This window comes from Tasmannia lanceolata, unplaced genomic scaffold, assembly GCF_043159265.1.
Source record: "Tasmannia lanceolata isolate RefF3 unplaced genomic scaffold, GAP_Taslan_0.1 ptg000002l, whole genome shotgun sequence".
Taxonomy (NCBI): domain Eukaryota; kingdom Viridiplantae; phylum Streptophyta; class Magnoliopsida; order Canellales; family Winteraceae; genus Tasmannia; species Tasmannia lanceolata.
The window spans coordinates 23,363,399-23,385,634 of NW_027518679.1; the positions used below are offsets into that span (position 1 = coordinate 23,363,399).

Here is a 22,236-nt window from a genome sequence, read left to right on the forward strand (position 1 = left end):
CACATGATTATGCTTCCTGAAGAACAAGCCTAAGTACTTAGCTATTTGAAGAGCTGCTCCCCACTGGAAGGTACATGGAAAACTCATAAACTCACTAACCACTCCCACGCATATGAGATATTGTGACAGGTCACAGTCAAGTAGATCAACTTGCCAACCAACCTTCTAATACCTGCCCGGGTCTTCCAACAACTCCCTTGGTCTGGATAGAGCTTCACATTATGATCCATAGGAACCTCAACGCTTCGTTCCCAAGGATCCTATCTCTCCTAATATGTCCAATATATACTTCCTCTGAGACAAGGAATGACCACCCTAAGAATACGCTACCTCCACTCCTAGGATGTACTTGAGACCTCCTAGATCTTTGGTGCAGAACTGAAATTCTTTCATCTTCTGCATGCTTATTGAAATCCCAATAAGCAACACGAGAGGGGGGGGGGGGGGGGGGGGGGGGTTGAATTGGGGTGCAATGTTAAAACCTATTTTAACAATTTAACATTTATCTATCTAACCCTTGTTCAAATATCTTATAATAATGAAAGTAGGGTTTAGATTTTACCAATCACCACAAGAGGAAAGAGGAAGGAGGAAGAAGATAGGAGACGACGCAATCATGTATAGTGGTTCGGTCACAACCGGACCTACTCCACTACCCAAGTACTTGGTCTTTCCTTGGGATTTTCTTTCACTATTTGAGATTTCGCAAGCCAAATCTCCAGGCTTTACAACTTGACTCCTTCGAGGGACAAACTCCCTTTATACAAACTGCCTCCAAGGAACAATCCCTCTTCGCAAAATTGCCTCCAAGGAAATCACTCCTCTTCGCAAACCGCCTCCAAGGCAGTGATCCCTCTTCGCAAACCGCCTCAAAGGGAAAAGCTCATCTTCGCGTGTACAGTGAATAATGGAAGAAGTTTAAGCACTCTCAAGCCTCTAGATAGGTAAATAATACAATCAATCTCACTACAAACTCTCTCTCAAAGATATAAACAAAGATCCTAAATCCAACACTTTGAATGTGATCAAAATCAAGGCACAAGTGTTTGGGGAGAAGTTTGAAAATCCAAAATGATAAGCCAATATGTTAATGGGTGTTAGGCTATTTTAGAATAATTTCATCAAGTTAAAATGGAGCTATAATCTCCTTTTTATAGCCTTTGAAAGAATATAGCCGTTGGAGGGCAAAACTGTAAAAACTGGGTCATTTTGAAAACAGTACAGGAAGCTCCAACGGATCTATTTTCGCATGGTCGTGGTCGACCGAGGGTGTGGCGGTCGCCCGCGGGCCATGCGCTGGTCAAATTTTAAAAACGATTTTCAAACTATGTCGGTTGACCGGGGTGTTGCGGTCGACTGGGCCGGTCGCCCGCAAAACAGTTTCTGACCAGTTTCAATTTCACCTCTTTAAAAAGAGCCGATCGACTGGGGTGCTAGGGTCGGTCGATTTCAATTATTTTTCAGCGTTTCTTTTGCAATCCTTTTGGGTTCTCTCTTGGACATTGAAAACATAATTTTGGGGGGTCCAAGGGAGTGTGGCTTGATAGAGAAAACATCATGAATGTTCAAGATACAAACTATATTTGGATTTTCCATCTCTTTAGTCTTCTCTTGAACATGATCTTCAATGTGCTCCGTTCGATGCTTGTCTTGGTTGAGATCTTTAAATCTTCACTCCATCTTGTAGGATCTTCCAACAAATGACATTTTGAGCTTGCTCCCATCAAGATTGAGTTGCTTCATGTAGTGTCCACATAGATCTCTAAGTCATGCATTGTGTTGTGTTATATGATGTGCTAGTCTTTTCCTGTTTCAACACAACTCTCAAGGCAACTTATTAGTCCTTTAAATCTAATCAATTTGTGTTTGTTAATCATCAAAACATGGGTGAGAGTATGAGGAGCCTTTAGGATAACCCTTGGGCTTACACTTATCCTATCATTTCCAGTAATGATGATGTCATCTACATACACTATCAAGAAGATATATCCAGGATCGGAGTGGGAACTGAACACAGAGTGATCAACATCACATTACTTCATACCAAAGCGCATAATGACCTCACTAAATTTCCCAAAATGCCCGGGGAGACTGCTTCAGTCCATAGAGGGCCTCACGGGGACGTCACACTGAGCCCATCTCCCCCAAGCAAAATAAGTAGGAGGTTGCTCCATATAGACTTCTGCAGTGAGGTCACCATGTAAAAAGTCATTCTTCACGTCCAACTGATATAACGGTCGATCCCAATTTACTGCCAAAGAGATAAGGACTTGGACAGAGGGAATCATTGCAACTCTACGTTTTAGTATAATCCGTCCCAATTGTATGAGTGTATCCCTTCGCAACCAAACGTGCTTTCAATTGCTCAACTGTGCCATATGGAAAGTATTTAATGGAGAAAACCCATCGACAACCAACGGTCTGAGCACCAGACGACATCAGAACCAACTGCCAAGTGCCATTGGAATGAAGAACATCTACCTCAGCATCCATGGCGACACGCCAACCTATATGAGCTAATGCTCCTACAACAGATTTAAGAATAACAGCGATTTAAGAATAACAACGGGGGACAAAACAGAAAGAAAGGTCTTATAGGAAGGAGGAATGCAATCGTAAGAGACAAATTGAGAGTAGGATGTGCGACAGTGCGCGAATGAGTCCTAGAAGCAGCAGTGGAATCAAAATGAACTGCAGATAGATGGAGACCCATCAGACTAGGATGGCAGTTGGGCGGGTGGAGGTGAATCTAAGGCAGGTGCATCGATCTGAGTCTGCAAAATCATGCAAGGGCACACGTATAAACTTGTAGCTAAGAGGGTGAGACATTGAAGGAAGAAGAAAGAATGGGAAGAGGCAGACTAGTGTCACGAACAAAATCAATCTCAGAGTCAGAAAAGTACCAAGTATTCTCAATTCTCAAAGAAGGTGACATCAGCAAAAACAAAGAACTTGTGCGAAGTGGGACTGCAACACTTGTACCCCTTTTGTGTACGTGAGTATCTAAGAAAATAGGCTTGCACGGGGGTCTAACTTGTCTAACCCATGAGATAACTTGTGAATAGAACACATACAACTAAATACTTGTGGTAGTAAAGGAAAGGGATTACTAGAGGGATGAAGCATTGAAAATGAACTTTGATTATCCAACACAAAACTAAGGTAACAAGCAATGGGCCACTCCATTTTGCTGGGAGGTATAGGCACATTAATACCATGCCATGAAGGATACCATGCCACTCCAAGAAGGATTGAAAACCATCACAAGTAGAAAAGTATTCCTTGGCATTATCAATACATAACCATCTAATGGAACATTGATATTGATTGCAAATCTCAGAGAAAACTTCTGAACGAATTTTCATTTAAAATAACCATGTCATTTGTAAATAATCATCAACAAAAATAATAAAGTACTTAAAACCTAAAAAAGATTGAGTTCGACAAGTACCCCTTACATCAAAATGAACTAACTCAAAAGGACGAGAAATACAACTGGCTACTTTGGAGGGAGGACACCCTATGATTTTCTTAATTCACAAGACACACTGAAATGAACTAACTAGAATCGACACTAAGATTGACTTTCGAAGCTTCTCAATTGAAGGGTGACCCAAACGACAATACCATTGAAAAGAATTAACCAAGCTTCGTGCAGATGTACATTCCCTCGTCTGATCGAGGTAACAAAAGCCATCCTCCTCATGACCTGAACCAATCTTCCTCCTAGTCTTCAGATTCCAAAAAACACAATAAGAAGGGAAGAAAGAAACAGAACAATTCAGATGTTTAGTTAGCTAACTGATAGAAAGTAAATTAAAAGGAAATTTGTGAACACAAAAGACAGAGGATAATGAAAGGCCTGAATGAGGGGAAGCTACACCTACTCTTGAGACAGGAGATGTAGTTCCATTAGCAAATGTAACACTGTGACTTTGTAAATAATGTGACCGAAAAGAAGAAAGTATATTTGATTTACCGGTCATATGGTTGGATGCTACTGAATCAATAAGCCATGGCCCAGGAGGAAGCTTGAAGCTTTCCAAACCGATTACCGCCAGCGGCTTATGTAGTGGTCGGCAAAGCAGAAAGACAACAAGAGGAAGTGCTACCTTGTTGGGCTAAGGTGGCAGCTCCTTAAATCTCAGAAACTAATCATACTCAGCTTGAGAGACCACTAAGGAATCACCTTGCTCAGCATGTCCAGATGGTGGTACGGAGCTCTTGACGCAACAACTGAAGCTCGATTAGCATATCTAGGAGGCTGTAACTCCGGATGCAAATCATAGCAATAATTAACAGTGTCCATACAACAATGAGTGCAAAAACGGGTTCTATGACCACTAATACCACGACCTCCTCCTGAATCACGGTCACCTCCACGCCCACATTGACCTCTATCACGGGCAAACCAACCACTACAACCACTGCGATCATTACCCAATTGAGCAGCTAGGGCTGATTGCTCAACAGAGGGCTCACTCAAACCCTCTCTCGTAGACCTGTGTACTCGCATAGACCTCTATACTCGAGAGAACAACTCATAAAGAGAGGGAAGGGACCCTAAGCCAATGATCTGCTGACGTATAGGGAGAAAATCTGGCTCTAAGGAAACTGCACTACGTGCAAATCCTCCTAATGCTTGGCCAGAACAATGGCATTATAGTGAATGGCAAATACATATCAAACCGCTCACAATAAAATACCGGGTGCAGAATTTTGAAACTGACTTTCCCCATGCTTTAAATTCATGAGTTTTGAGTATACATCATAGATTCTAGTCAAATTGTTCACTCCAGAATACAAGGTTTCTACCTGTTTCTAAATGCCGTTGGATGATCGGAGATACATCATGGGGCCAGCAACCTTGGGTTCTATACTGTTCCACAGAAGTCTTGATCACAATATCCTCCTCCCTCCACTTCTGATACGACTTATCCTCAATGTTGGGGGGTCCCTTTCAATGTACTAAACCTTGGGCAAGGAGAACGGTTTCAACTGTCATCCGCCATGAATGATAATTCGATTCATCAAACTTGATGGATGCCATCTGTATGTTTTGTATCTCCATAGTCGAAGAACTATTGGAGGCATCCATAAACATACGATCCTCAGATAATCACCAAAACACCAATCACAACCACGGGCAACCAACACAAGTAAGGAAGCACCAATCACTTCATAGAATTAATCTAACTAGAAGAAGGGTGATGACAGAAAATGCCCAGCCTCTGAATCATACAAACTTCAAACCACCATTCGAAAGCAATAAACACACCAAACCAGTTCTATATCCAGGCAAGCGGCAGTGATGGCCTGGCCCTACGGGCTCTCGGCTGGGCATCCTAGGGTTGGGGCCGTTGGGCGGCTTTTTCTTTTTTCTTTTTTCTTTTTTTTTTCTGTGTGAGTAAAAAATAGAAAGAAGGGGACGAAAAAGAAGGGAAGATCTCAAACTCCTAAAGCTCTGTTACCATGTTGGTGTTGATGATGAAGAAACACGAGAGAAATGGATAGAAAGAGATGGAGAAACATGAGTCGGAATCAGACCATTCACTGAGTATGATATATATATATATATATATATATATATATATATATATATATATATATATATATATATATATATAGGGTTGCACATTAATATAACCCAAAATACCCTTCTAACGAAGGGAAAGGATTGTCGTAGGTTTATTGGGCCGGCAACAGTTCTATTTTGGTGTTGGTCATGGCGTAGCGGGGCTGTAATAGGTGTGCAATGACTGAAAAAAGAAGAACAGTTCTATTTGGTGTTGGTCATGGGGTAACAGGGCTGCAAAATGTGTATAATGACCATTAAAAAAAAAGTGTATAATGACTAGAAAAAGAAGTAGGTGCAGGTTTAGGTGTCTGGTTAGAGGAATCGAGAGGTAGAGGGGTGAGTTATGGGTGTTGGATGGGGAGAAACCCATATTGAGAGGGGTTTTTGGAGGGGTGATAGTCGTGTTGGGGTTATGGATAGCGTAGGCTGTCGGTTGGCAGTGTGGAAGTTGGCGGTTTGAACAATTGGGGTTCCTTTTTTGTGGAACGGTGGCTGTTCAAGAAATTAGAGAGAGGTGAAACAGTCACAAAATCAAACTGTTGCAAGCTTTGGATAGGAATAATTCAAGGGAAAGGACTGTTGCAGGTTTATTTGGCCCGCAACAGTTCTATTTTGGTATTGGCCATGGGGTAGTGGGGCTGAAATACGTGTGTAACGACTGGAAAAAGAAGTAGGTGCAGGGTTAGGTGGCTGGTTAGAGGAACCAAAGGGTAGAGGGTTGAGTTATGCGTGTTCGGGTAGAGAGAAGCCCAGAGTTAGAGGGGCTTTTGGAGGGGTGATTGTCGTGTTGGTGTTCTGAATAGCATAGGGTGTTGGTTTGTAGTGTGGACTGTGGATGAAGGGGCTTCCTGATTTGTGGAAGGGTGTCGGTTTGTAGTGTGAACTGTGCAGGAAGGGGGTTTCTGATTTGTGGAAGGATGGAGATTCATGAAAGGAGAGATTGGGGGCTGAGGTTAGGAAAAGTGGTTAGGTTGAGGGTGCTGGGTTGTGGTTAGAGGATGGTTCAGGGATTTTCTGGGTGTTAGGGGTTGCGGTCAGGATATGAGAGAAGTGGAGGGGCTGTGATGGGAGAAGAGGGAGTAGGTGAGGGTTGGGAGATGGTTGTGTGATGGTTGGCAGGTGAATGGGTTTTGAGGGGTGCTCGGGTGAGGGTTCGTGGGGGTTGCATTTGTGGCAAGAAGGGAAAACGAGAGAGAGAGAGAGAGAGAGAGAGAGAGAGAGAGAGAGAGAGAGAGAGAGAGAGAGAGAGAGAGAGAGAGAGAGAGAGAGAGAGAGAGATTACCCAAACGTGGCCCTTCTCATTGGCTAGGTGTGTGCCAAGCTTGAGAGCATTTCTTTATCCTTTCTATTGTATTCTCCACGTAGAGAGAGCTTACCCAAACGTGGCCCTTCTCCTTGGCTAGCTGTGCTTCAAGCTTGGGAGCAACTTTTTATCCTTTCTATTGTATTCTCCAAAATGGGCCAAAGGTCTTACATTTATAGAAAAAAATGAGAGAGAGATGGCTCAAGTATGGCCAATCCGGACCCTGCTGGTATTGGTGGCCTTTGTTGAGACTCCTCAGGATTTGTTCTTTGGGCCTATTCTGTTCCTATGGAGACATGTGATGCTAGTAAGGCGGAGGTTTTTTTTTTTGTTTTTTTTAAAGGTTAGTAAGGCGGAGGTTAGGACTGCTTATCTAGGTATCAAACATTTGGATAAAGATCTTCTAGAAAAGGTGATTGTGGAGGCTGTTTCAAAAAATGTGGTGAGATTGTTTTGTGGGTCGGCGGTTCCTCCGTGAAGATTAGCTCCTTTATTTGATGAGCTTTCTGACCCCATTCTTGGCTCGTCCACAGTCTTCAGGCATATTAGAAGATATGCTAATTGCGAAGCGGATAGATTAGCTAGGGCCAGGGCGGGGAAATTGGGTTTGGAGTGGTTTGATTTTCTATCGCCTTGATCTTGTTTAGTTTTTCTTTCTTGTACATTTTTCTTGTACATTTTCTCTCTTTGTTGTATCTTTTGGCACCACCTCGGTCTTCCTTCTTTTTGAATGAATTTTGCAACCATTCAAAAACATTAAAAAAAAGAAACAAAAAAAATAATACTCTTCTAAAAAGACTTGAACTTCTATTCTAACTTGACAAGGTTTAATCCACCGACCAACACAAATTAGAAGTCCTAATTATAACTTAACTTGAACTCCCTACAAATTAGAACTCCCAGTCACAACTAAATAGATAGTGGGCCCATGGACAGTTAAGTGACTTCGCCCAATTTTGATAATGACACCTTAAGTACTTTAATACTTCTTCCCCTAATTTGATACTGGCACTCCTTCAAATAAACGTTCCTCTGCCTTCGTCCTCTTGCCAAACACGTACTATCTTTATGGAATTTGATCCTCCAGCATCTTTAGACCTCCTCTTGTAAGTTTTGAGTGCCTTTTGATACCTATCAAAAGATCATAGTGTTTCCTCAAAATCCTCAAATATTCTAGGGATCACATCTCTTATGCATGCGTATTTTATTTATTTATTTAGCAAGTATTGAACAAATTCAGATGAGTTATCATGTTTCCTTTTCTTTTACGACCGTTCCTTACCATGAATATTCATGTTTAATATTTTATATGTTATAAATGTTACTCTTTCCCTTAGTAAGATTAGCGATTATGTTCTGATTATTCATTCATTTCAGGATGATAATCTGCACAGATGCTCTATTTCACCTGATTCTCAGGTAGAAAATAGTGGGAGTGAAGAATCATCTGATGAAGATGATTTGGATGTGAGAGATAATGGATACCATGATGCCGAGAATGATGTTGATGCTGAGATAGATGACGATCATGAACGTGTTCTCAGTGGAAAATTGAGTGAAAGCAGTGGCTATGCTGGCAGTGACCTTTACGACTATAAGGTTATTATTTCTTGTGAAGAAAATTTCCGCATAAATGTATTTTTCTAAAAGTTGATTAGTAAATCTGTTACATCTCTTGATATGTTTTGTATTATACTTTGATATTATATTTCATTTATTTCTTTTACCATCTACTAATCTTTGATATTATATTTCAGTTATTTCTTTTACAATCTACTAATCTGCTTTCCTAGACCCATACTACATCTACGAGAAAGATGCACCTTGTCACAAAGTGCTGCGATGTTTGTTGCATTTCCTTTTCTTCAACCAAGGCCTTTATGGTCTTGTGTTTTCCTTAGGCCCTGTTTGGATTGCAAGAAAAACATTTCTTAGGAAAAGAATTTTCTGAGAAAATTATTTCCTTTGACAATTTAGAGGAAAATCACATGGTTTTAGTTAATTTAGAATGATATCACCATAAATTGAAGGTACCTCTTAATTAAAATTGAATTGGGCCGGTTCAAGTTATTTTTTTTCGTGTGTAAAATAGTAAATTTTTTTTAAAAAAAAAAATTTCATTTCCAAACTTTTCCAAAAATTTCCTGCAATCAACAGGGCCTTAGTCTATGCAAGTTCCTCAGTATGGATAATTTTACTGATGGTTATGTATTATGATGTGGAAAATTATTTGTTTGGCTTGCCCTCAATAACTGTAAAATTTGCTATGCATTATTTTTCAACAAATAGTGTTATAATTGCAAATATATGCCACTAACAAAGCAAAAAAGATGATAGTTAATTTGGATAGAATGACACAATTGAAACAAAGACAGTTATTTGACAAACAGAAATATCCGTGAAGTGTTTGGGTATCGTGTCATGTCGGGAAATGGAAAGTTTGGCCTCTACAAGTATCCGATCGCAAATACATGGGAGGAACAGAAACTACAAACTAGAAAACGATATTACAGGAAGAACGGAATTAGTACAAAAAGAACACAAGATAGATCGGAAAATAAGCTGGTTGAATCAATATCGTAGGGTTACATTTATCCACCCTACTCAGGGCACAACCATGGATTTGCAATGTTTATGTTGGAAAAATATCCTTTTCATTTGGACTTTGATTAATCAAATAATGTGCTCAGTAGACTTGCAATTTGGAAGACACTAGTCTAGAGGAGCAGGGACAAACTCTAACCCCCAGAAGCTCCATAAGGTAACATGACGGTAAAGCTTTGTTTGGTTGCTTGAACTGTTGGGAAGAAAAAAATTCTTCTCAAGCTTATTTTTGGTTCCTGGGATTATTTTGGGATGGGATGAAAAGGCAATCATTACAAAAGTGGGATTAAAAAATTCACCACACAAGCAATCATTACAAGAGTGGAATTAAAAAACTTCTAGTGCTAAAAGGCAACCAAACACGGGATGGGACCAAAATTTTACTGGCAACCAAACGTAGCATAAGAGATTACTATGGTCGCCTCCGGAGGATCTCCCCGGGGGTTCTTTATTTGGGAAGAGCACCATTGGGACCGATCACTATGAATGCGGCTTGGATTGAAAGCTTGGAGGAGGTGATTCTTCGGGGGATACCCCACTTCGATACAAACTTGGAATCCATCGATCAACACTGGAGCGAAAGCCATACGGATCAGATTTTATGACATTCCGCTACATGCATGGACTTTTTCAACAATAGAGGCTACGGGGAAGTATTATGGGCTGGTGATTGAGGTCCAGCTCACGGGGAATCATGCCCATTGCATTGCTTTCGCCTCAGCAAAGGTACTCACTGCAGACTGGAAATGCCTGATTCCATTTATTAGTCTTAGGGTAGAAACAAAGAACTATTTGGTGAGACTTAAGGCGGTAGATGTGGAGACGAATATTAATGGAAAGCAGCACATTGGAGAAGTGATTAATGCAGGGGAAAACATCGTGTTTCGAGAGGAGGCTGATAAATGGAAGTCCGGTGTGCCACTGCCGAAGGAAAAGTTAAACCGAGATTGTAAAGGAAAAGAATTTCTTGACAAAGGAAAGGAAAAAGAAAAAGAGCCGTTGAAAGATCCAGCTCCCGAATTTGAATTGAATAGATTACCCTTAAACAAATCATAGGTGTCAATGATTAGAATGACGAGCCTACAAAGAAAAGAAGGAAGGCTTGACGCGAAGGATACACAGAGTGCATTAATGATTAGGACAAATGGCACACGAGGGATGGCCAACATAAATTGAACACGTGACAAAATAGATACGAAGTCGGCTAGAGTCTCGACTGACACAAGAAGAATTAATGTTAGCTACAAAAAGGATTTTGGGTAGGATATATGGTTTGTGAGCTAGAGTTCAGGCTGAGCTAGAGCTCAAAAACCATATATCCCATAGTTGGTTGACTCATCCATCCCATTCATTTTATAGGTTATGATTAGGATTATAGGTTATGGTTAGGGTTATAATTTGTGGAGGTTTAAAATGGATGGCTAGAAAATGGGCTTCTGTAGATCGAATGGTTAGGATTATGGTATGGAGATAGTTTGTTAGGAACACCCTATCTATGTGAGGTCCTATAAAATGTGTTAACTTACCAACTTCTCCCAAAGCTTAAGCTGTTGGAGAAAGGCGTTATTTATCTTTTATACTTTAACACTCCCCCGCACATATGGCCCACTTGGCAAACACGTGGCACATGTGGTCCCGCTTTGTGCCGACCATTGCATGTGGATTTTTGCTATCCGGGAGGTTTGAACTCGAGACCTTTGGCTCTGATACCATGTTAACTTACCAACTTCTCCAATAACCAACTTCTCCAAAAGCTCAAGCTGTTGGAGAAATGCGTTATTTATCTTTTATACTATAACACTCCCCCGCACGTGTGGCCCACTTGGCAAACACGTGGCACATGTGGTCCCACTTCGGGCCGACCATCGCATGTGGATTTTTGCTATCCAGGAGGTTCGAACACGAGACCTTTGGCTCTGATACCATGTTAACTAACCAACTTCTCCAAAAGCTTAAGCTGTTAGAGAAAGGCGTTATTTATCTTTTATACTTTAACAAAATGAATGGGTTGGATGAGTCAAACAACATGCAAATGGTGTATTTCTGAGCTCTAGCTCACAAACCACACCCCCTTTTGGGAAATCTAATAGGAAAGAGGCTGACAGGAGTCAATATCAAAGGAAACGTGTCAAATCTGCTCAGAAGCTGAAAAGTTTCCGTATAGGAAAAGCTTCCTCCATGCGAGGTGGCCACAAGCCTGGGGGTCATCATCATCCTACTAACTGACTACTCTACAGGCTACTAAAGGCGGTTTATCTTTCTTTAAAAGAAAGCTACAGGGTCGCCTTATAAGGGATGAGAAGAAATTTTTTTTTATCACTGAGATCCAAAGGATGCTGGAAAACTATGATAAGCCGAGCGTCTCTTCCTCATCCGATGAAAGTGATGGGGTGGACATAAAGGAAAGTAGTAAGTGAGGATGATCTAGTAGAAGAAAGCAAGAAGGAATCCAAGAACAAAGAGAAGAGGGCATACGAAGGTCCACCAACTCCGAGAGAGAGAGAGAGAGAGAGAGAGAGAGAGAGAGAGAGAGAGAGAGAGAGAGAGAGAGAGAGATTGAAGCAGGAGGAGTGGAAGGAATTCAAAAAAGTTGCTAGAGAAAATGCATAGGAGTTCTTCTGTTTGACAGGCAAGAGAAGTGTTAAAGAAGCTTGTATCCCTACAAACTTCCACACTTCAAAAAGGCCTTGGAAAAAGAACAGAGGGAAAGGAGGCTGCGCTGGGAGCCAGAACTGACGGGTTCAAAATTGGAAAAGGAGGTTGTAGATGATACTCCTGATGAGGAATCCAAAGCTTCCAGGGACTCGCTAGATGTGGAGTTGAGTGGTAAGGTCAGACGTTGTCTTGACAGGGGAGAAAAGGAAAGCAAGAAGGATGATGTGGTGAATTCGGAGGAGGTCATGAGTTTTGAAGCTAAGTAGGACAATGCCTCCGATGTGTTTGATGAGATGGTATCTATAGGTGATGTCTTCGGGATAGGATATGAAGGGAACATTGAAGAGACGGAGAAGAGATGTTCTTGGGAATGGAGAAAAGGGATTTGTGCGAGAAAAATGAAAAAGGAAAAATCGTGTGTCGGGGGAAGGGAGAGCTTAATGTTTCCAGTAAATAGAGTCATCATCCCCTATGTATATAGTTTTTTTATTAGGGTTCTTGGGTCTTTCTTTTTCCTTTCTTTTCTCGCGTCTGGGTCACAGGGTTAAGCCTATGTTATTGAAATTAGGCGAAGGAGGGTCCGTTTGCAGCAGTTAGGTGCTTGGAGGGTTTTTGTGTATGTTCGAATTATGGATGGAAGAGTCTGTTGCTTTCAGATTCTAAATGTTGTTAGGTGTTAAAAGAGAGAGGCTTGTAGTGGTGGTTGTTGTTTCATGGCAGGAGTGTTTAAAAAATGGTGGTGTGTATGGTCACTGTGATGTTTCCTTGTCACTGTGATGTCTCCTTGTTGGAGATTAGGGGTTAAGTTGTTGTTTTCATTCTCAGTTATGGTGTAATTGTTTCTTAGGCGGGATGCCTATATTTTCTGATTCCATCACAAAAGTAAAGGAGGAGGTTCAATGTGCGCCCTTTTTGGAACTGGGTTCCTTGGCGACTTGGGAGAATTCTGATCCCCATCAACCTCTAGTCCTAGTACAGATGCTGAGCTCTCATGTTATCCAAGCGAGGTGTAGAAAATGAAGTAGATCCTCAATAGCTTGAGAGACCATGGTCTTTTGCTTAGTGAGGCATTTTTGCCTGGAGGTTTCTCTCATCTGTTTTTTTATGGAAGTTTAGAGTTGCTAGAAAGGGAGTGTGAAGTGTTTTGAATGTGAAGCTGGTGGACGGTTTTTTTGTTTGACCCTATAGTGGATGACGGATGGATCGATGTGGCTTTGAAAGGGGTTTCCTTTTGGTTTGGTGGCAATGCAAGGTCTGTGAGGATGGCATGGTGCAGGATGGCATGACCCAGACCTTTTTTTAATTTTGTTTGCTCTCAGCTTTCTTGGCTCAGGAGTATGCTCTTGGCCAGACGTACTCGATACTATGTAATGCAAGCTGGGATCTCTGGTCCCCAATGTACTTTTCATAATATCAATGAAAATATTTGTCATCTTTAAAAAAAAAATGTTTATCTTGGTTGGATGATGTTTTCTGTGGATACAAGGTCTCAAAACCCCAGCAAAACTTATTTCAAGATGCTATAACACTTATCACTTGCCCCAAATGAGTGCCCACAGGACTTACAGAAAATTACCTATATGGTTTCAATAACTAGACGAATGAATCACTCAGCCTTTTTGGATGTGGGCAAACCGGCAAAGCAACCAATAACACATGTAATGTCAAGTATTTCTTTGATGTCTTTCCTTGCATCATTTCTGTACAAGATGTGGGATCCCACATGTTACACACATACCCAACCGTAGGAACTCCGTGATGACCACAAAACCCCACACATGCGTAAAGTGATCTGCATGTGAGCGGTTCTTTGGGATGATTACAATGCCAGCCTCATTTGCTTCCTATTACAATTTAGAATAATTACCCCAATTTAGCAGGTATATTTTCTAAAGCTGACATCAAGAGATGTTAGCTACTATGTGAACCACACCACCATTATCCTCATGAAGCCTAATTAAACAACCATAAATTTATGAGACATTGTTCATAGCTATCTCAGACAAATACTTTTTTTAAGAAAAGAGATTCACACTTGATAACCTTTAGCAGTTGCACTAACTGTAGCCAGATAGATTTTATCCTCACTAAGAGAGAGGACAGAGATGCGTATAAAGATTGTGAAGTCATACCCGGGGAGTGTTTAGTACTTTAGTCACACAACATAGGCTGGTGGTGTTGGATACATGCATTAAACGTTGGAAGAGAAAAAGATAGAGATGTTAGACATCCAAGCACTAGGTGGTAGGATTTCAAAGGGGAAAAACTAAATATGTTTAAGGATAGACTGCTTAAAGAAGGACCTTAGAATTGTGACGAAGAGACTAATATTATGTGGAATGAGATGTCTAGTTATATCAGGAAAGTGGCTAGAGAGATACTTGGAGAATCTAGAGGAAGTGGGCTAGCGTCTAAAGATACGTGGTGGTGGAATGAGGACGTCCAAAAGACGGTTAGGTTTACTAGGGAGTGTTATAAATGTTTGCATAAGTGTAGAAATGAGGAGAACATTGAGAAGTATAAATTGGCTAGAAAAGAAGCTAAGAAGGCATTAAGGGAAGCTAGAGGCAAGGCATATGAGGATTTGTACCACAAGTTAGGGACAAAAGAGGGTGAAAAAGATGTTTACAAGCTTGCTAAAATGAGAGAAAAGAAGAGCAGGGACTTGAATCATATAAAATGCATCAAAGACGAGAATCAAAGATTGTTAGTAAAAGAAAACGAAGTTAAAGAGAGGTGGAGAAGTTACTTCGATAAGTTGTTTAATGGAGAACTCGTAGTGGAATTTGGGAGAACTTGAATACTTGATAACGCTTTTGATGATACAAACCGGATGTTTGTTCGTAGAATCCGAACATCAAAGGCAAGAGTAGCTATGAAAAATATGAAATTAGTAAGGCTATGGGGCCTGACGGTATTCCTATTGAGACTTGGAGATGCTTGGGTGATGTGGGTTTGGTTTGGTTAGCTAGATTATTTAACAATATTTTGAAGACTCAGAAGATGCCTGATGAGTGGAAGAAGAGTACATTAGTACCTGTTTATAAGAATAAAGGGGATATTCAGAGTTGCACCAATTACAGGGGAATTAAGCTAATGAGTCACACCATGAAGCTTTGGGAGAGGATAGTTGAGCATAGACTAAGAACCTACTAAAGATGTTGATGTGATTGAGGATGTGTGATGGAGCAGTTACTAGTGTCAGATTACGGATTACACATCTAGTTAGTTTCCAATTACAATAGGACTGCACTAAGGATCGGCTCTAAGCACTTATCTTTTGGCGCTAGTTATGGATGAACTTACAGAGGGTATCCAGGAAGGTGCCGTGGTGTATGTTATTAGCAGATGACATAGTAGTAATTGACGAAACTAAAGTAGGAGTTAATGCTAAGGGAGAGTTATGGAGAACTACTTTGGAATCCAAAGGTTTTAGACTGAGTAGGACTAAGACAGAGTATATGGAGTGCAACTTTAGTAATGTAAGGAGGTGGGGCGAGGATCTAGTAAATATAACTGGACAGGAGGTACCTAAGAGGGATATATTTCGCTATCTTGGTTCAATCCTACACAAGGAATGAGAGATTGAAGAGGATGTTAACCACAGAATAAGAGCAGGTTGGTTGAAGTGGATGCATGCTTCAGGATTTCAATGCGACCGTAAAATACCTACTAAGTTGAAGGGAAAGTTTTATAAGATAGTTGTGAGGCCAGCCATGCTGTACGGCTCAGAATGTTGGGCCACCAAGAAGCAACATGTGCATAAGATGAGTGTAACGGAGATACGACTGCTTGGATGGATGTGCTGCCAGACAAGGTTAGATAGAATTAAAAATGAAGACATCCGTAGAAAGGCGGGGGTGGCACCAATTGAGGGGAAGATGAGAGAGCGCCGCTTAAGATGGTTTGGGCATATCCAACGTAGGCCTTTGGATGTTCCGGTGAGAAGAAGTGACTCATGCTATGTTGATGGAGTAAAAAGTGGAAGGGGCAAAGCGAAAACAACTTGGGTAGAAACAGTGAGGAAATATTTGATGGGGAGGAACATAACAAAGAACATGACCTTGGATAGGAGAGAAGGGAAGAAAATGATCCATGTAGACGAACCCAATTAGCGTCAGGATTAGACGTAGTCAATTTGAGCCGGGTAGATTCTTTCACCTTCTTCATGAAAATTTTATAAAGGATTCATTAGCCGACCCCAACTAGTTTGGGACAAAGGCTTGGTTGATTTGAGTTGAGTTGAGTTGTTCATAGCTATCTCAGGCTTATTCACCTCATTTCAAGCCAACAAGAGTTGTTGGCTACTATGTGCCCAAGTCTATCCGGCTTGGTCCTCTATCTGCCGGAATCTTTTTAACCATTGAATCTGGCATTGCAGGAAGATTTGATGCGAGTTTCACCCTCTAGTTCCGATTAATCTACTTTTCAAAGAACTACCTTTGCTTTTATCTTCATTCCCACTGAATCCCGATCTCTAGTCGTTATAAGAAGCCCAAGATACAATATGCTGATGGGTCATCTATAGTAATGATATGACCACACTCTTAAAATAATTACCCCAATTTAGCAGACATACCTCCAGATGATGTTTATATTTCCATTCACAGTTGGAGTGTTAGACGTTGTATCAAGATTTGGGTTTGATGAGCACAGTTTCCCTTTCTTTCTTTTTTTGAATGATGAATCAAAATGTGCACAGTTACCCTATTTGAGTTTAAACCCTAGATCCAAAGCTCTGATATCATAGTAACTTAGAACATAAGAAAACTACATGACGAGAATGAGGGAATAATTGTTATTAGATTACTGTAATCATTATTTAGGATAATAAATACCATTCATGGAATTAAATCCTAGCTAAAAAATTAAAATAAAACCTATCTAGAATGCCCTATGTAACTGAATAAAGAAAATAGAGTACTCCAGTGGGCTATCTTACGTCATTAATAAACCCACTTTAGTTACAATATTAGTAAGTTGGTCACTGACTGAACATATTGAGGCTCATTGATTGTAGGACACATGGAATCCTCTGTCTCTTCAATTCCTATGTAGCACAGGAATTATTGGAAGGACCAACCTATGGTTGATTTGATCCTTCCATTTCTGTGATTGGACATTTGGGCTAAGGTCTTCTATAAATTCTACCTGACTCGAAGTTGACCCTGTTCTCCTAATTTTAATGTGGATTTATTGCAATTTTTGAAATGCTACTGATGTTGGCACTACCATGTTTTGATAATTGCACTAACTCAACCACTTGCTCATTTTCTCCCTCTGTAAGTTGCTTCGTACTCGATTTACTGCAAAAGTAATAAATTATGTACTGAAAACACTCTTATTAACATATTTGGGATTGCATCCCCATCTCAAGTTTGCAGCAGAGGGCAGTGCCACTTAACTAGAAGACGCGGACTACTATCGAAAACCCTATTTTAGAAAACCCATTTTAAAATGCTTCTAATGCCAATTCCATACTGATATAATGTACGGAAGCTGATCCTGATGGACTTAATCTTGTTAGTGGAAGGACAAAAATGAATCTATAGTTTCAGAGATCTAAGTGCAATATTATAATGGATGGCAATGTGGCTCGTGTGCTTCTACATCTGAATAAAAAAATTATATTATTTCTATTGATTTATTAACAGTAATACTATTATTATTTATAATAAGGATTTCTTAATATTGTCCACAAGCACGGCAATCAGTCCTTGGGCTTTTGGTTTGAAGCAAATTAAAATATTAATCTAATATTTTCAAACCATATCTGTTTCCCTCTCTCTGACTACTGGTTTCTTTCTTTTTTATTTTTTTCTTTTCAGATTCACATATTTGTGATTCTTTACAAATGAATGGATTCATATTTTTCTTTTTTGGTGAATATACAGGTCTATGTGGTTGATGATTCAGATGCTGACTCCCCTAGAGATAATCAGACTTCCGCTATAAATCTTAAGTCCACTGGAGACTCTGATGCACAGTTTAATGAGCAGACTTTATTGAAAAAAAGGAGTGAACACTTGTACTCGTTGGGAGAGAAGGATACCCCTAATGTTATACCTACTATTGAGTGTCAGCAGTCGATGGGAGACATTTTGTCTTCAATGGATCCAGGACTTTGTTTACCTGTGCCAGGGCCTGAAATATGTGCAGAGAAGACTATAAGTAAACTAAGTGGCTCCAACTCCCACATGAAGCGCCCAACCTTTTGGGGACGCAGCACTGTGAGTTGATTGGTCTCTCTCTGTTTTTTTTTTTTTTTTGAATGGTAGTCGCTTGGTCTCTTTTGTTTGCATATTTTGATGCAATTACCATTATTATAATATTCTGTATAATTTTTGTAAAGAAAATGAGGTCTTTTACCCTTATGTTTCGTTTTCTTTATGCTTGCTGGATTCCTTTAGGATTCTCTTTGGATACTATATGACCACAAAATTAAATTACCTTTGTTTAATTGTTTCTCATTTGTATTTTTTTTTCTTTTTTGGATTTGTTTTTGAATGGTATTGTTTCTCGTTTGTTCATTTTAAAAAAAAAATTGTTTCTCTTTTGTTGTTCTGTCACTCGAAGTTTTTTCTAATTCGAAAAATTCCAAGCAACCATTCTTCGATGATGAACTTTAGTAAACAAATCTGATGTGTTTTTCCCTTTGAAATGTCGTTTTCCTGCTATACGGTAGAAATTGAAGTTTCATATGTAATAAGATTAGAATTTGAGATTGTTTGCTTGGTCAAAGGTACTATATATTGCTAACTTCATAGACTGGAATTCTGACTTTCTCTTTCATTGCATTCTTTTTCTCCTTGATTACATTATAATGAGTAATGACACTACAGTTTTTCATTTCAAAGTGAAATTCTGCTTTGTTGATATTCTTCATTCCTTCTTGTAGGCTAGAACAAATCTGTCTATGGAATCAGTAGATTCTTCTGGTGAAGAAGAGTAAGTTCTCTAGTGCTTCCATTATGTAACAACCACTCATTATTATGCTACCATTATGTAATGGTCACTCATTATTAGTTTCCTCTTACAATCCCCCTTATTCTGTTTACTGAATATTTGGAATTGTTTTTTTTTTTTGAAAATGTTAATTTTTGGAATTGTTGAAAGCACCATTGGTTCTGCCTCTAGAGTAGCTGTTGTACAGACAAGGACTCATTAGGCATTCATTGTCAATGGGTAACTTTGTGGAAGTTTCATATCATAGGGTGACCTTGGACATGGAAATGGGGTTTGTGGCTATCCATCATTTCATCACTTACAAGGAGTCCTATGATTTGTGGACACGGACACGAGTGTCGCGTGTCGACAGGGCATGTCATAGTCCTGGAAATGGGGTTTGTGGCTATCCATCTCTTATAAGGAGCCTGTCCCTGTTATTAGTTATGGAAGCGATTGTTTTTCTTGGCATGTAAGATCCTCTAGGGCAGTTTTGGTCTTCTGTTGTAATTTGTTTAATTTCGTACACACTCAACATGCATTTTGGATATTCAGTATATACCCAAGGGTTCTGTTGTCAAATATTATTTATGGGAAGCTTATAAAGAGTCCGCTTGGCGGGAGGCAACACTAAAGTGCGAGTGGAGTGCTGTTAGTCAGTAATAATGTTCTCCTGATACAATTTCTATAAATCCTTATTTGGATTAGCTTTTATGGGAGAATTCATAGAACTTGTAAGTGTGTAGCTTGGTGATAGGCCACTTTAACAAATTGAGCAGCCCAAAGGATTAACCTTCCAACCCTAGGGTAATGCTTAGCCATGGAGAGATTCAGCATCCATCCCTGCGTACTCCTTATTTGGATTAGCCTTTATGGGAGAATTCATAGAACTTGTAAGTGTTTAGCTTGGTGATAGGCCACTTTAACCAATTGAGCAGCTCAAAGGATCAACGTTCCAACCCCAGGGTAATGCTTAGCCATGGAGAGATTCAGCATCCATCCCTGTGTGCAGTGTCCTCTTGCCTCATGGTTGTCTGTTGTTTTGGGGAGTGCTTTTTGGGTTCAATTTTGATGATAACATGGTTTGCATGTATGTATGTACCTCTACTTAACTCTTAAGTTAAGAATGCTCATACCTCACAACTTCACAATCCCACTCTACATTGATATATCCTTATATTTAGTCATCCTATTTGATTTATTACTTTGATCTACTTCTTCTCCAAGAAATAATAGACAGACCAATGGATTTGCAGAAATTAGTGGTGGATATGCGATCATCAGGGATTCTAACTCAATTATCATCAAAGTTTGACAACTTAAGTGATGAAATTAAATACATGTGAGCCTTCTGCTAGCAGATTAATGTAACTTACTGGAGAGTGCTATAACAACTAATAGCCAAAGTATTTGTTGTTGTTTTTTTTTTTTTTTTTGAGAAAAGGTTTTTATTGAGTCCTAGAGAGAGGATTTTGTCTTGAATTCAAGTATGTTGGAATGATCAACTAGGTTCAGATTGACGTTTTCATGATCTGAATCCATCCATTTGGGCTGTAGGATATTCCCATCCAAGAAAGTAACTAAGCTCTCCTAGGGGGGGTCTTTCATATGCGCTTTTGGAGATGACTCTTGAGATCATCAATAAACTTCTGGTCATCACTAGTAATGAAAACTCATCTACATACATACATATGTGTTGATCCCTCTGTTGTATGCTAGAAAAACATATAATGATCTCTCAATTCCCTCACATTATTAAGGAACTGTACTTCAATAGCTCAAATGATCAGCAATGCTCATGGTACAAGCCGAGGAAGTGCCAGCGAGAGGAAAACTGGTCGGGGATGTGCTAAGTACTTCTTGTACATCCCCTTTCACAACTACATTCTGACACTCGTTAAACAGTGTTTCTAGTGACAAGTTGCAACAAGGCTAGAGTTTTATTAAGCATGGTAATTTAACTTATGACCAAGTACTAACTTTCAGCCTAAAATACCAGAATTGGCATTAATATTTTTCAATATCTTGTGACATATACTCCTTCGGGTTATCTGAATGTAAAACACACAATTTTACCAAATTGGTTTTGAATTTCTTTATGAAACATGTAAAATAAAGACAAGCCCTTAGATTTCCTTCATTAAATTCAACCAAATCATGCGTGAATCATCATCCACAGAAATGACAAAGTATTTATGATCTGAAAGACTTGGGATTGTTGCCGAACCCCAAATATCGAAAAGAATGAGAAAGTAACTTTCCTTTATCGTCTACAGAATAAAAGGGGACCCTATGATTTTTTGCCTATCTGACAAGCTTCACACTCTAAATGCATAACAGAGTCATGATGGGGAACTCCTAATTGCAAACTATATAGTGATAGATGTCCAAGCCTACGATTCCCTGATCTGAGGAGAGATTGTAGTATGTTAACTAAGACTTTCAATCTAGATAGTAGTCCATGATGGGGAACTACTAATTGCAAATTACCGAGTAATAGATGGCCAAGCCTACGAACAATGCCTGAGCTGAGGAAAGATTGTAGTATGTTAATTAAGACGTGCAATCTAGATAGTAGTCCACCAGACTAAATCCTCTTCTCTTGAATTAAATTATACTCTAAGCTTAGTCTAGAGAGGAATTTAGCCACTTTAGACTAATCAGTGTCTCTTCAGGAGTTCCAAATCAAATGTGAGATGTTGATAAAGACTCCTTCCACATTCCACAAAGAGAATTTGAATACTCATTCAAACTCTTGTTTCCGTATTGGGGCAAGAATTTGTTTTCGAATGACATACACGTGAGATATTAGCATCAAAGGAATGTCTCACAGACAGCGTCTCTTTCTTCTTGGTTGCATACAGGCACATCACATTTGCATTGAGACGCATTAATTCCATCTTCGGTTAATAACTTCAGTTTACCCATTCCACCCATGACTCTTTTTACTGATTAAGCCCGAAGAAGATAATTAGGCCCATTGAGCTTAGCGGATTTGTACACTTGGAATCTCCATGGTGTTTGGCGTACTTTCACTCATCACTAAGATTAACAACAAGAGTAGGGAACGAAGTATATTATGGTGAAACATACACCCAAAGTAAATGGACAGCAGGGTACACCACACGACGACAAACTAGGTTTCATATCA

The 22,236-nt window shown here is 39.8% G+C and overlaps 1 protein-coding gene across 1 annotated transcript in view; it reads left to right on the forward strand.

Annotated features, from left to right (window-relative positions):
- Positions 1-22,236, forward strand: part of LOC143890162 (rho GTPase-activating protein 7-like) — an 89,242-nt gene that overhangs the window by 49,641 nt on the left and 17,365 nt on the right. The window contains exons 13-15 of the mRNA XM_077394768.1: positions 8,259-8,480; positions 18,035-18,370; positions 19,039-19,088. Coding sequence (XP_077250883.1) covers positions 8,259-8,480; positions 18,035-18,370; positions 19,039-19,088 — 608 coding nt within the window. The remainder of the gene's footprint in view (positions 1-8,258; positions 8,481-18,034; positions 18,371-19,038; positions 19,089-22,236) is intronic.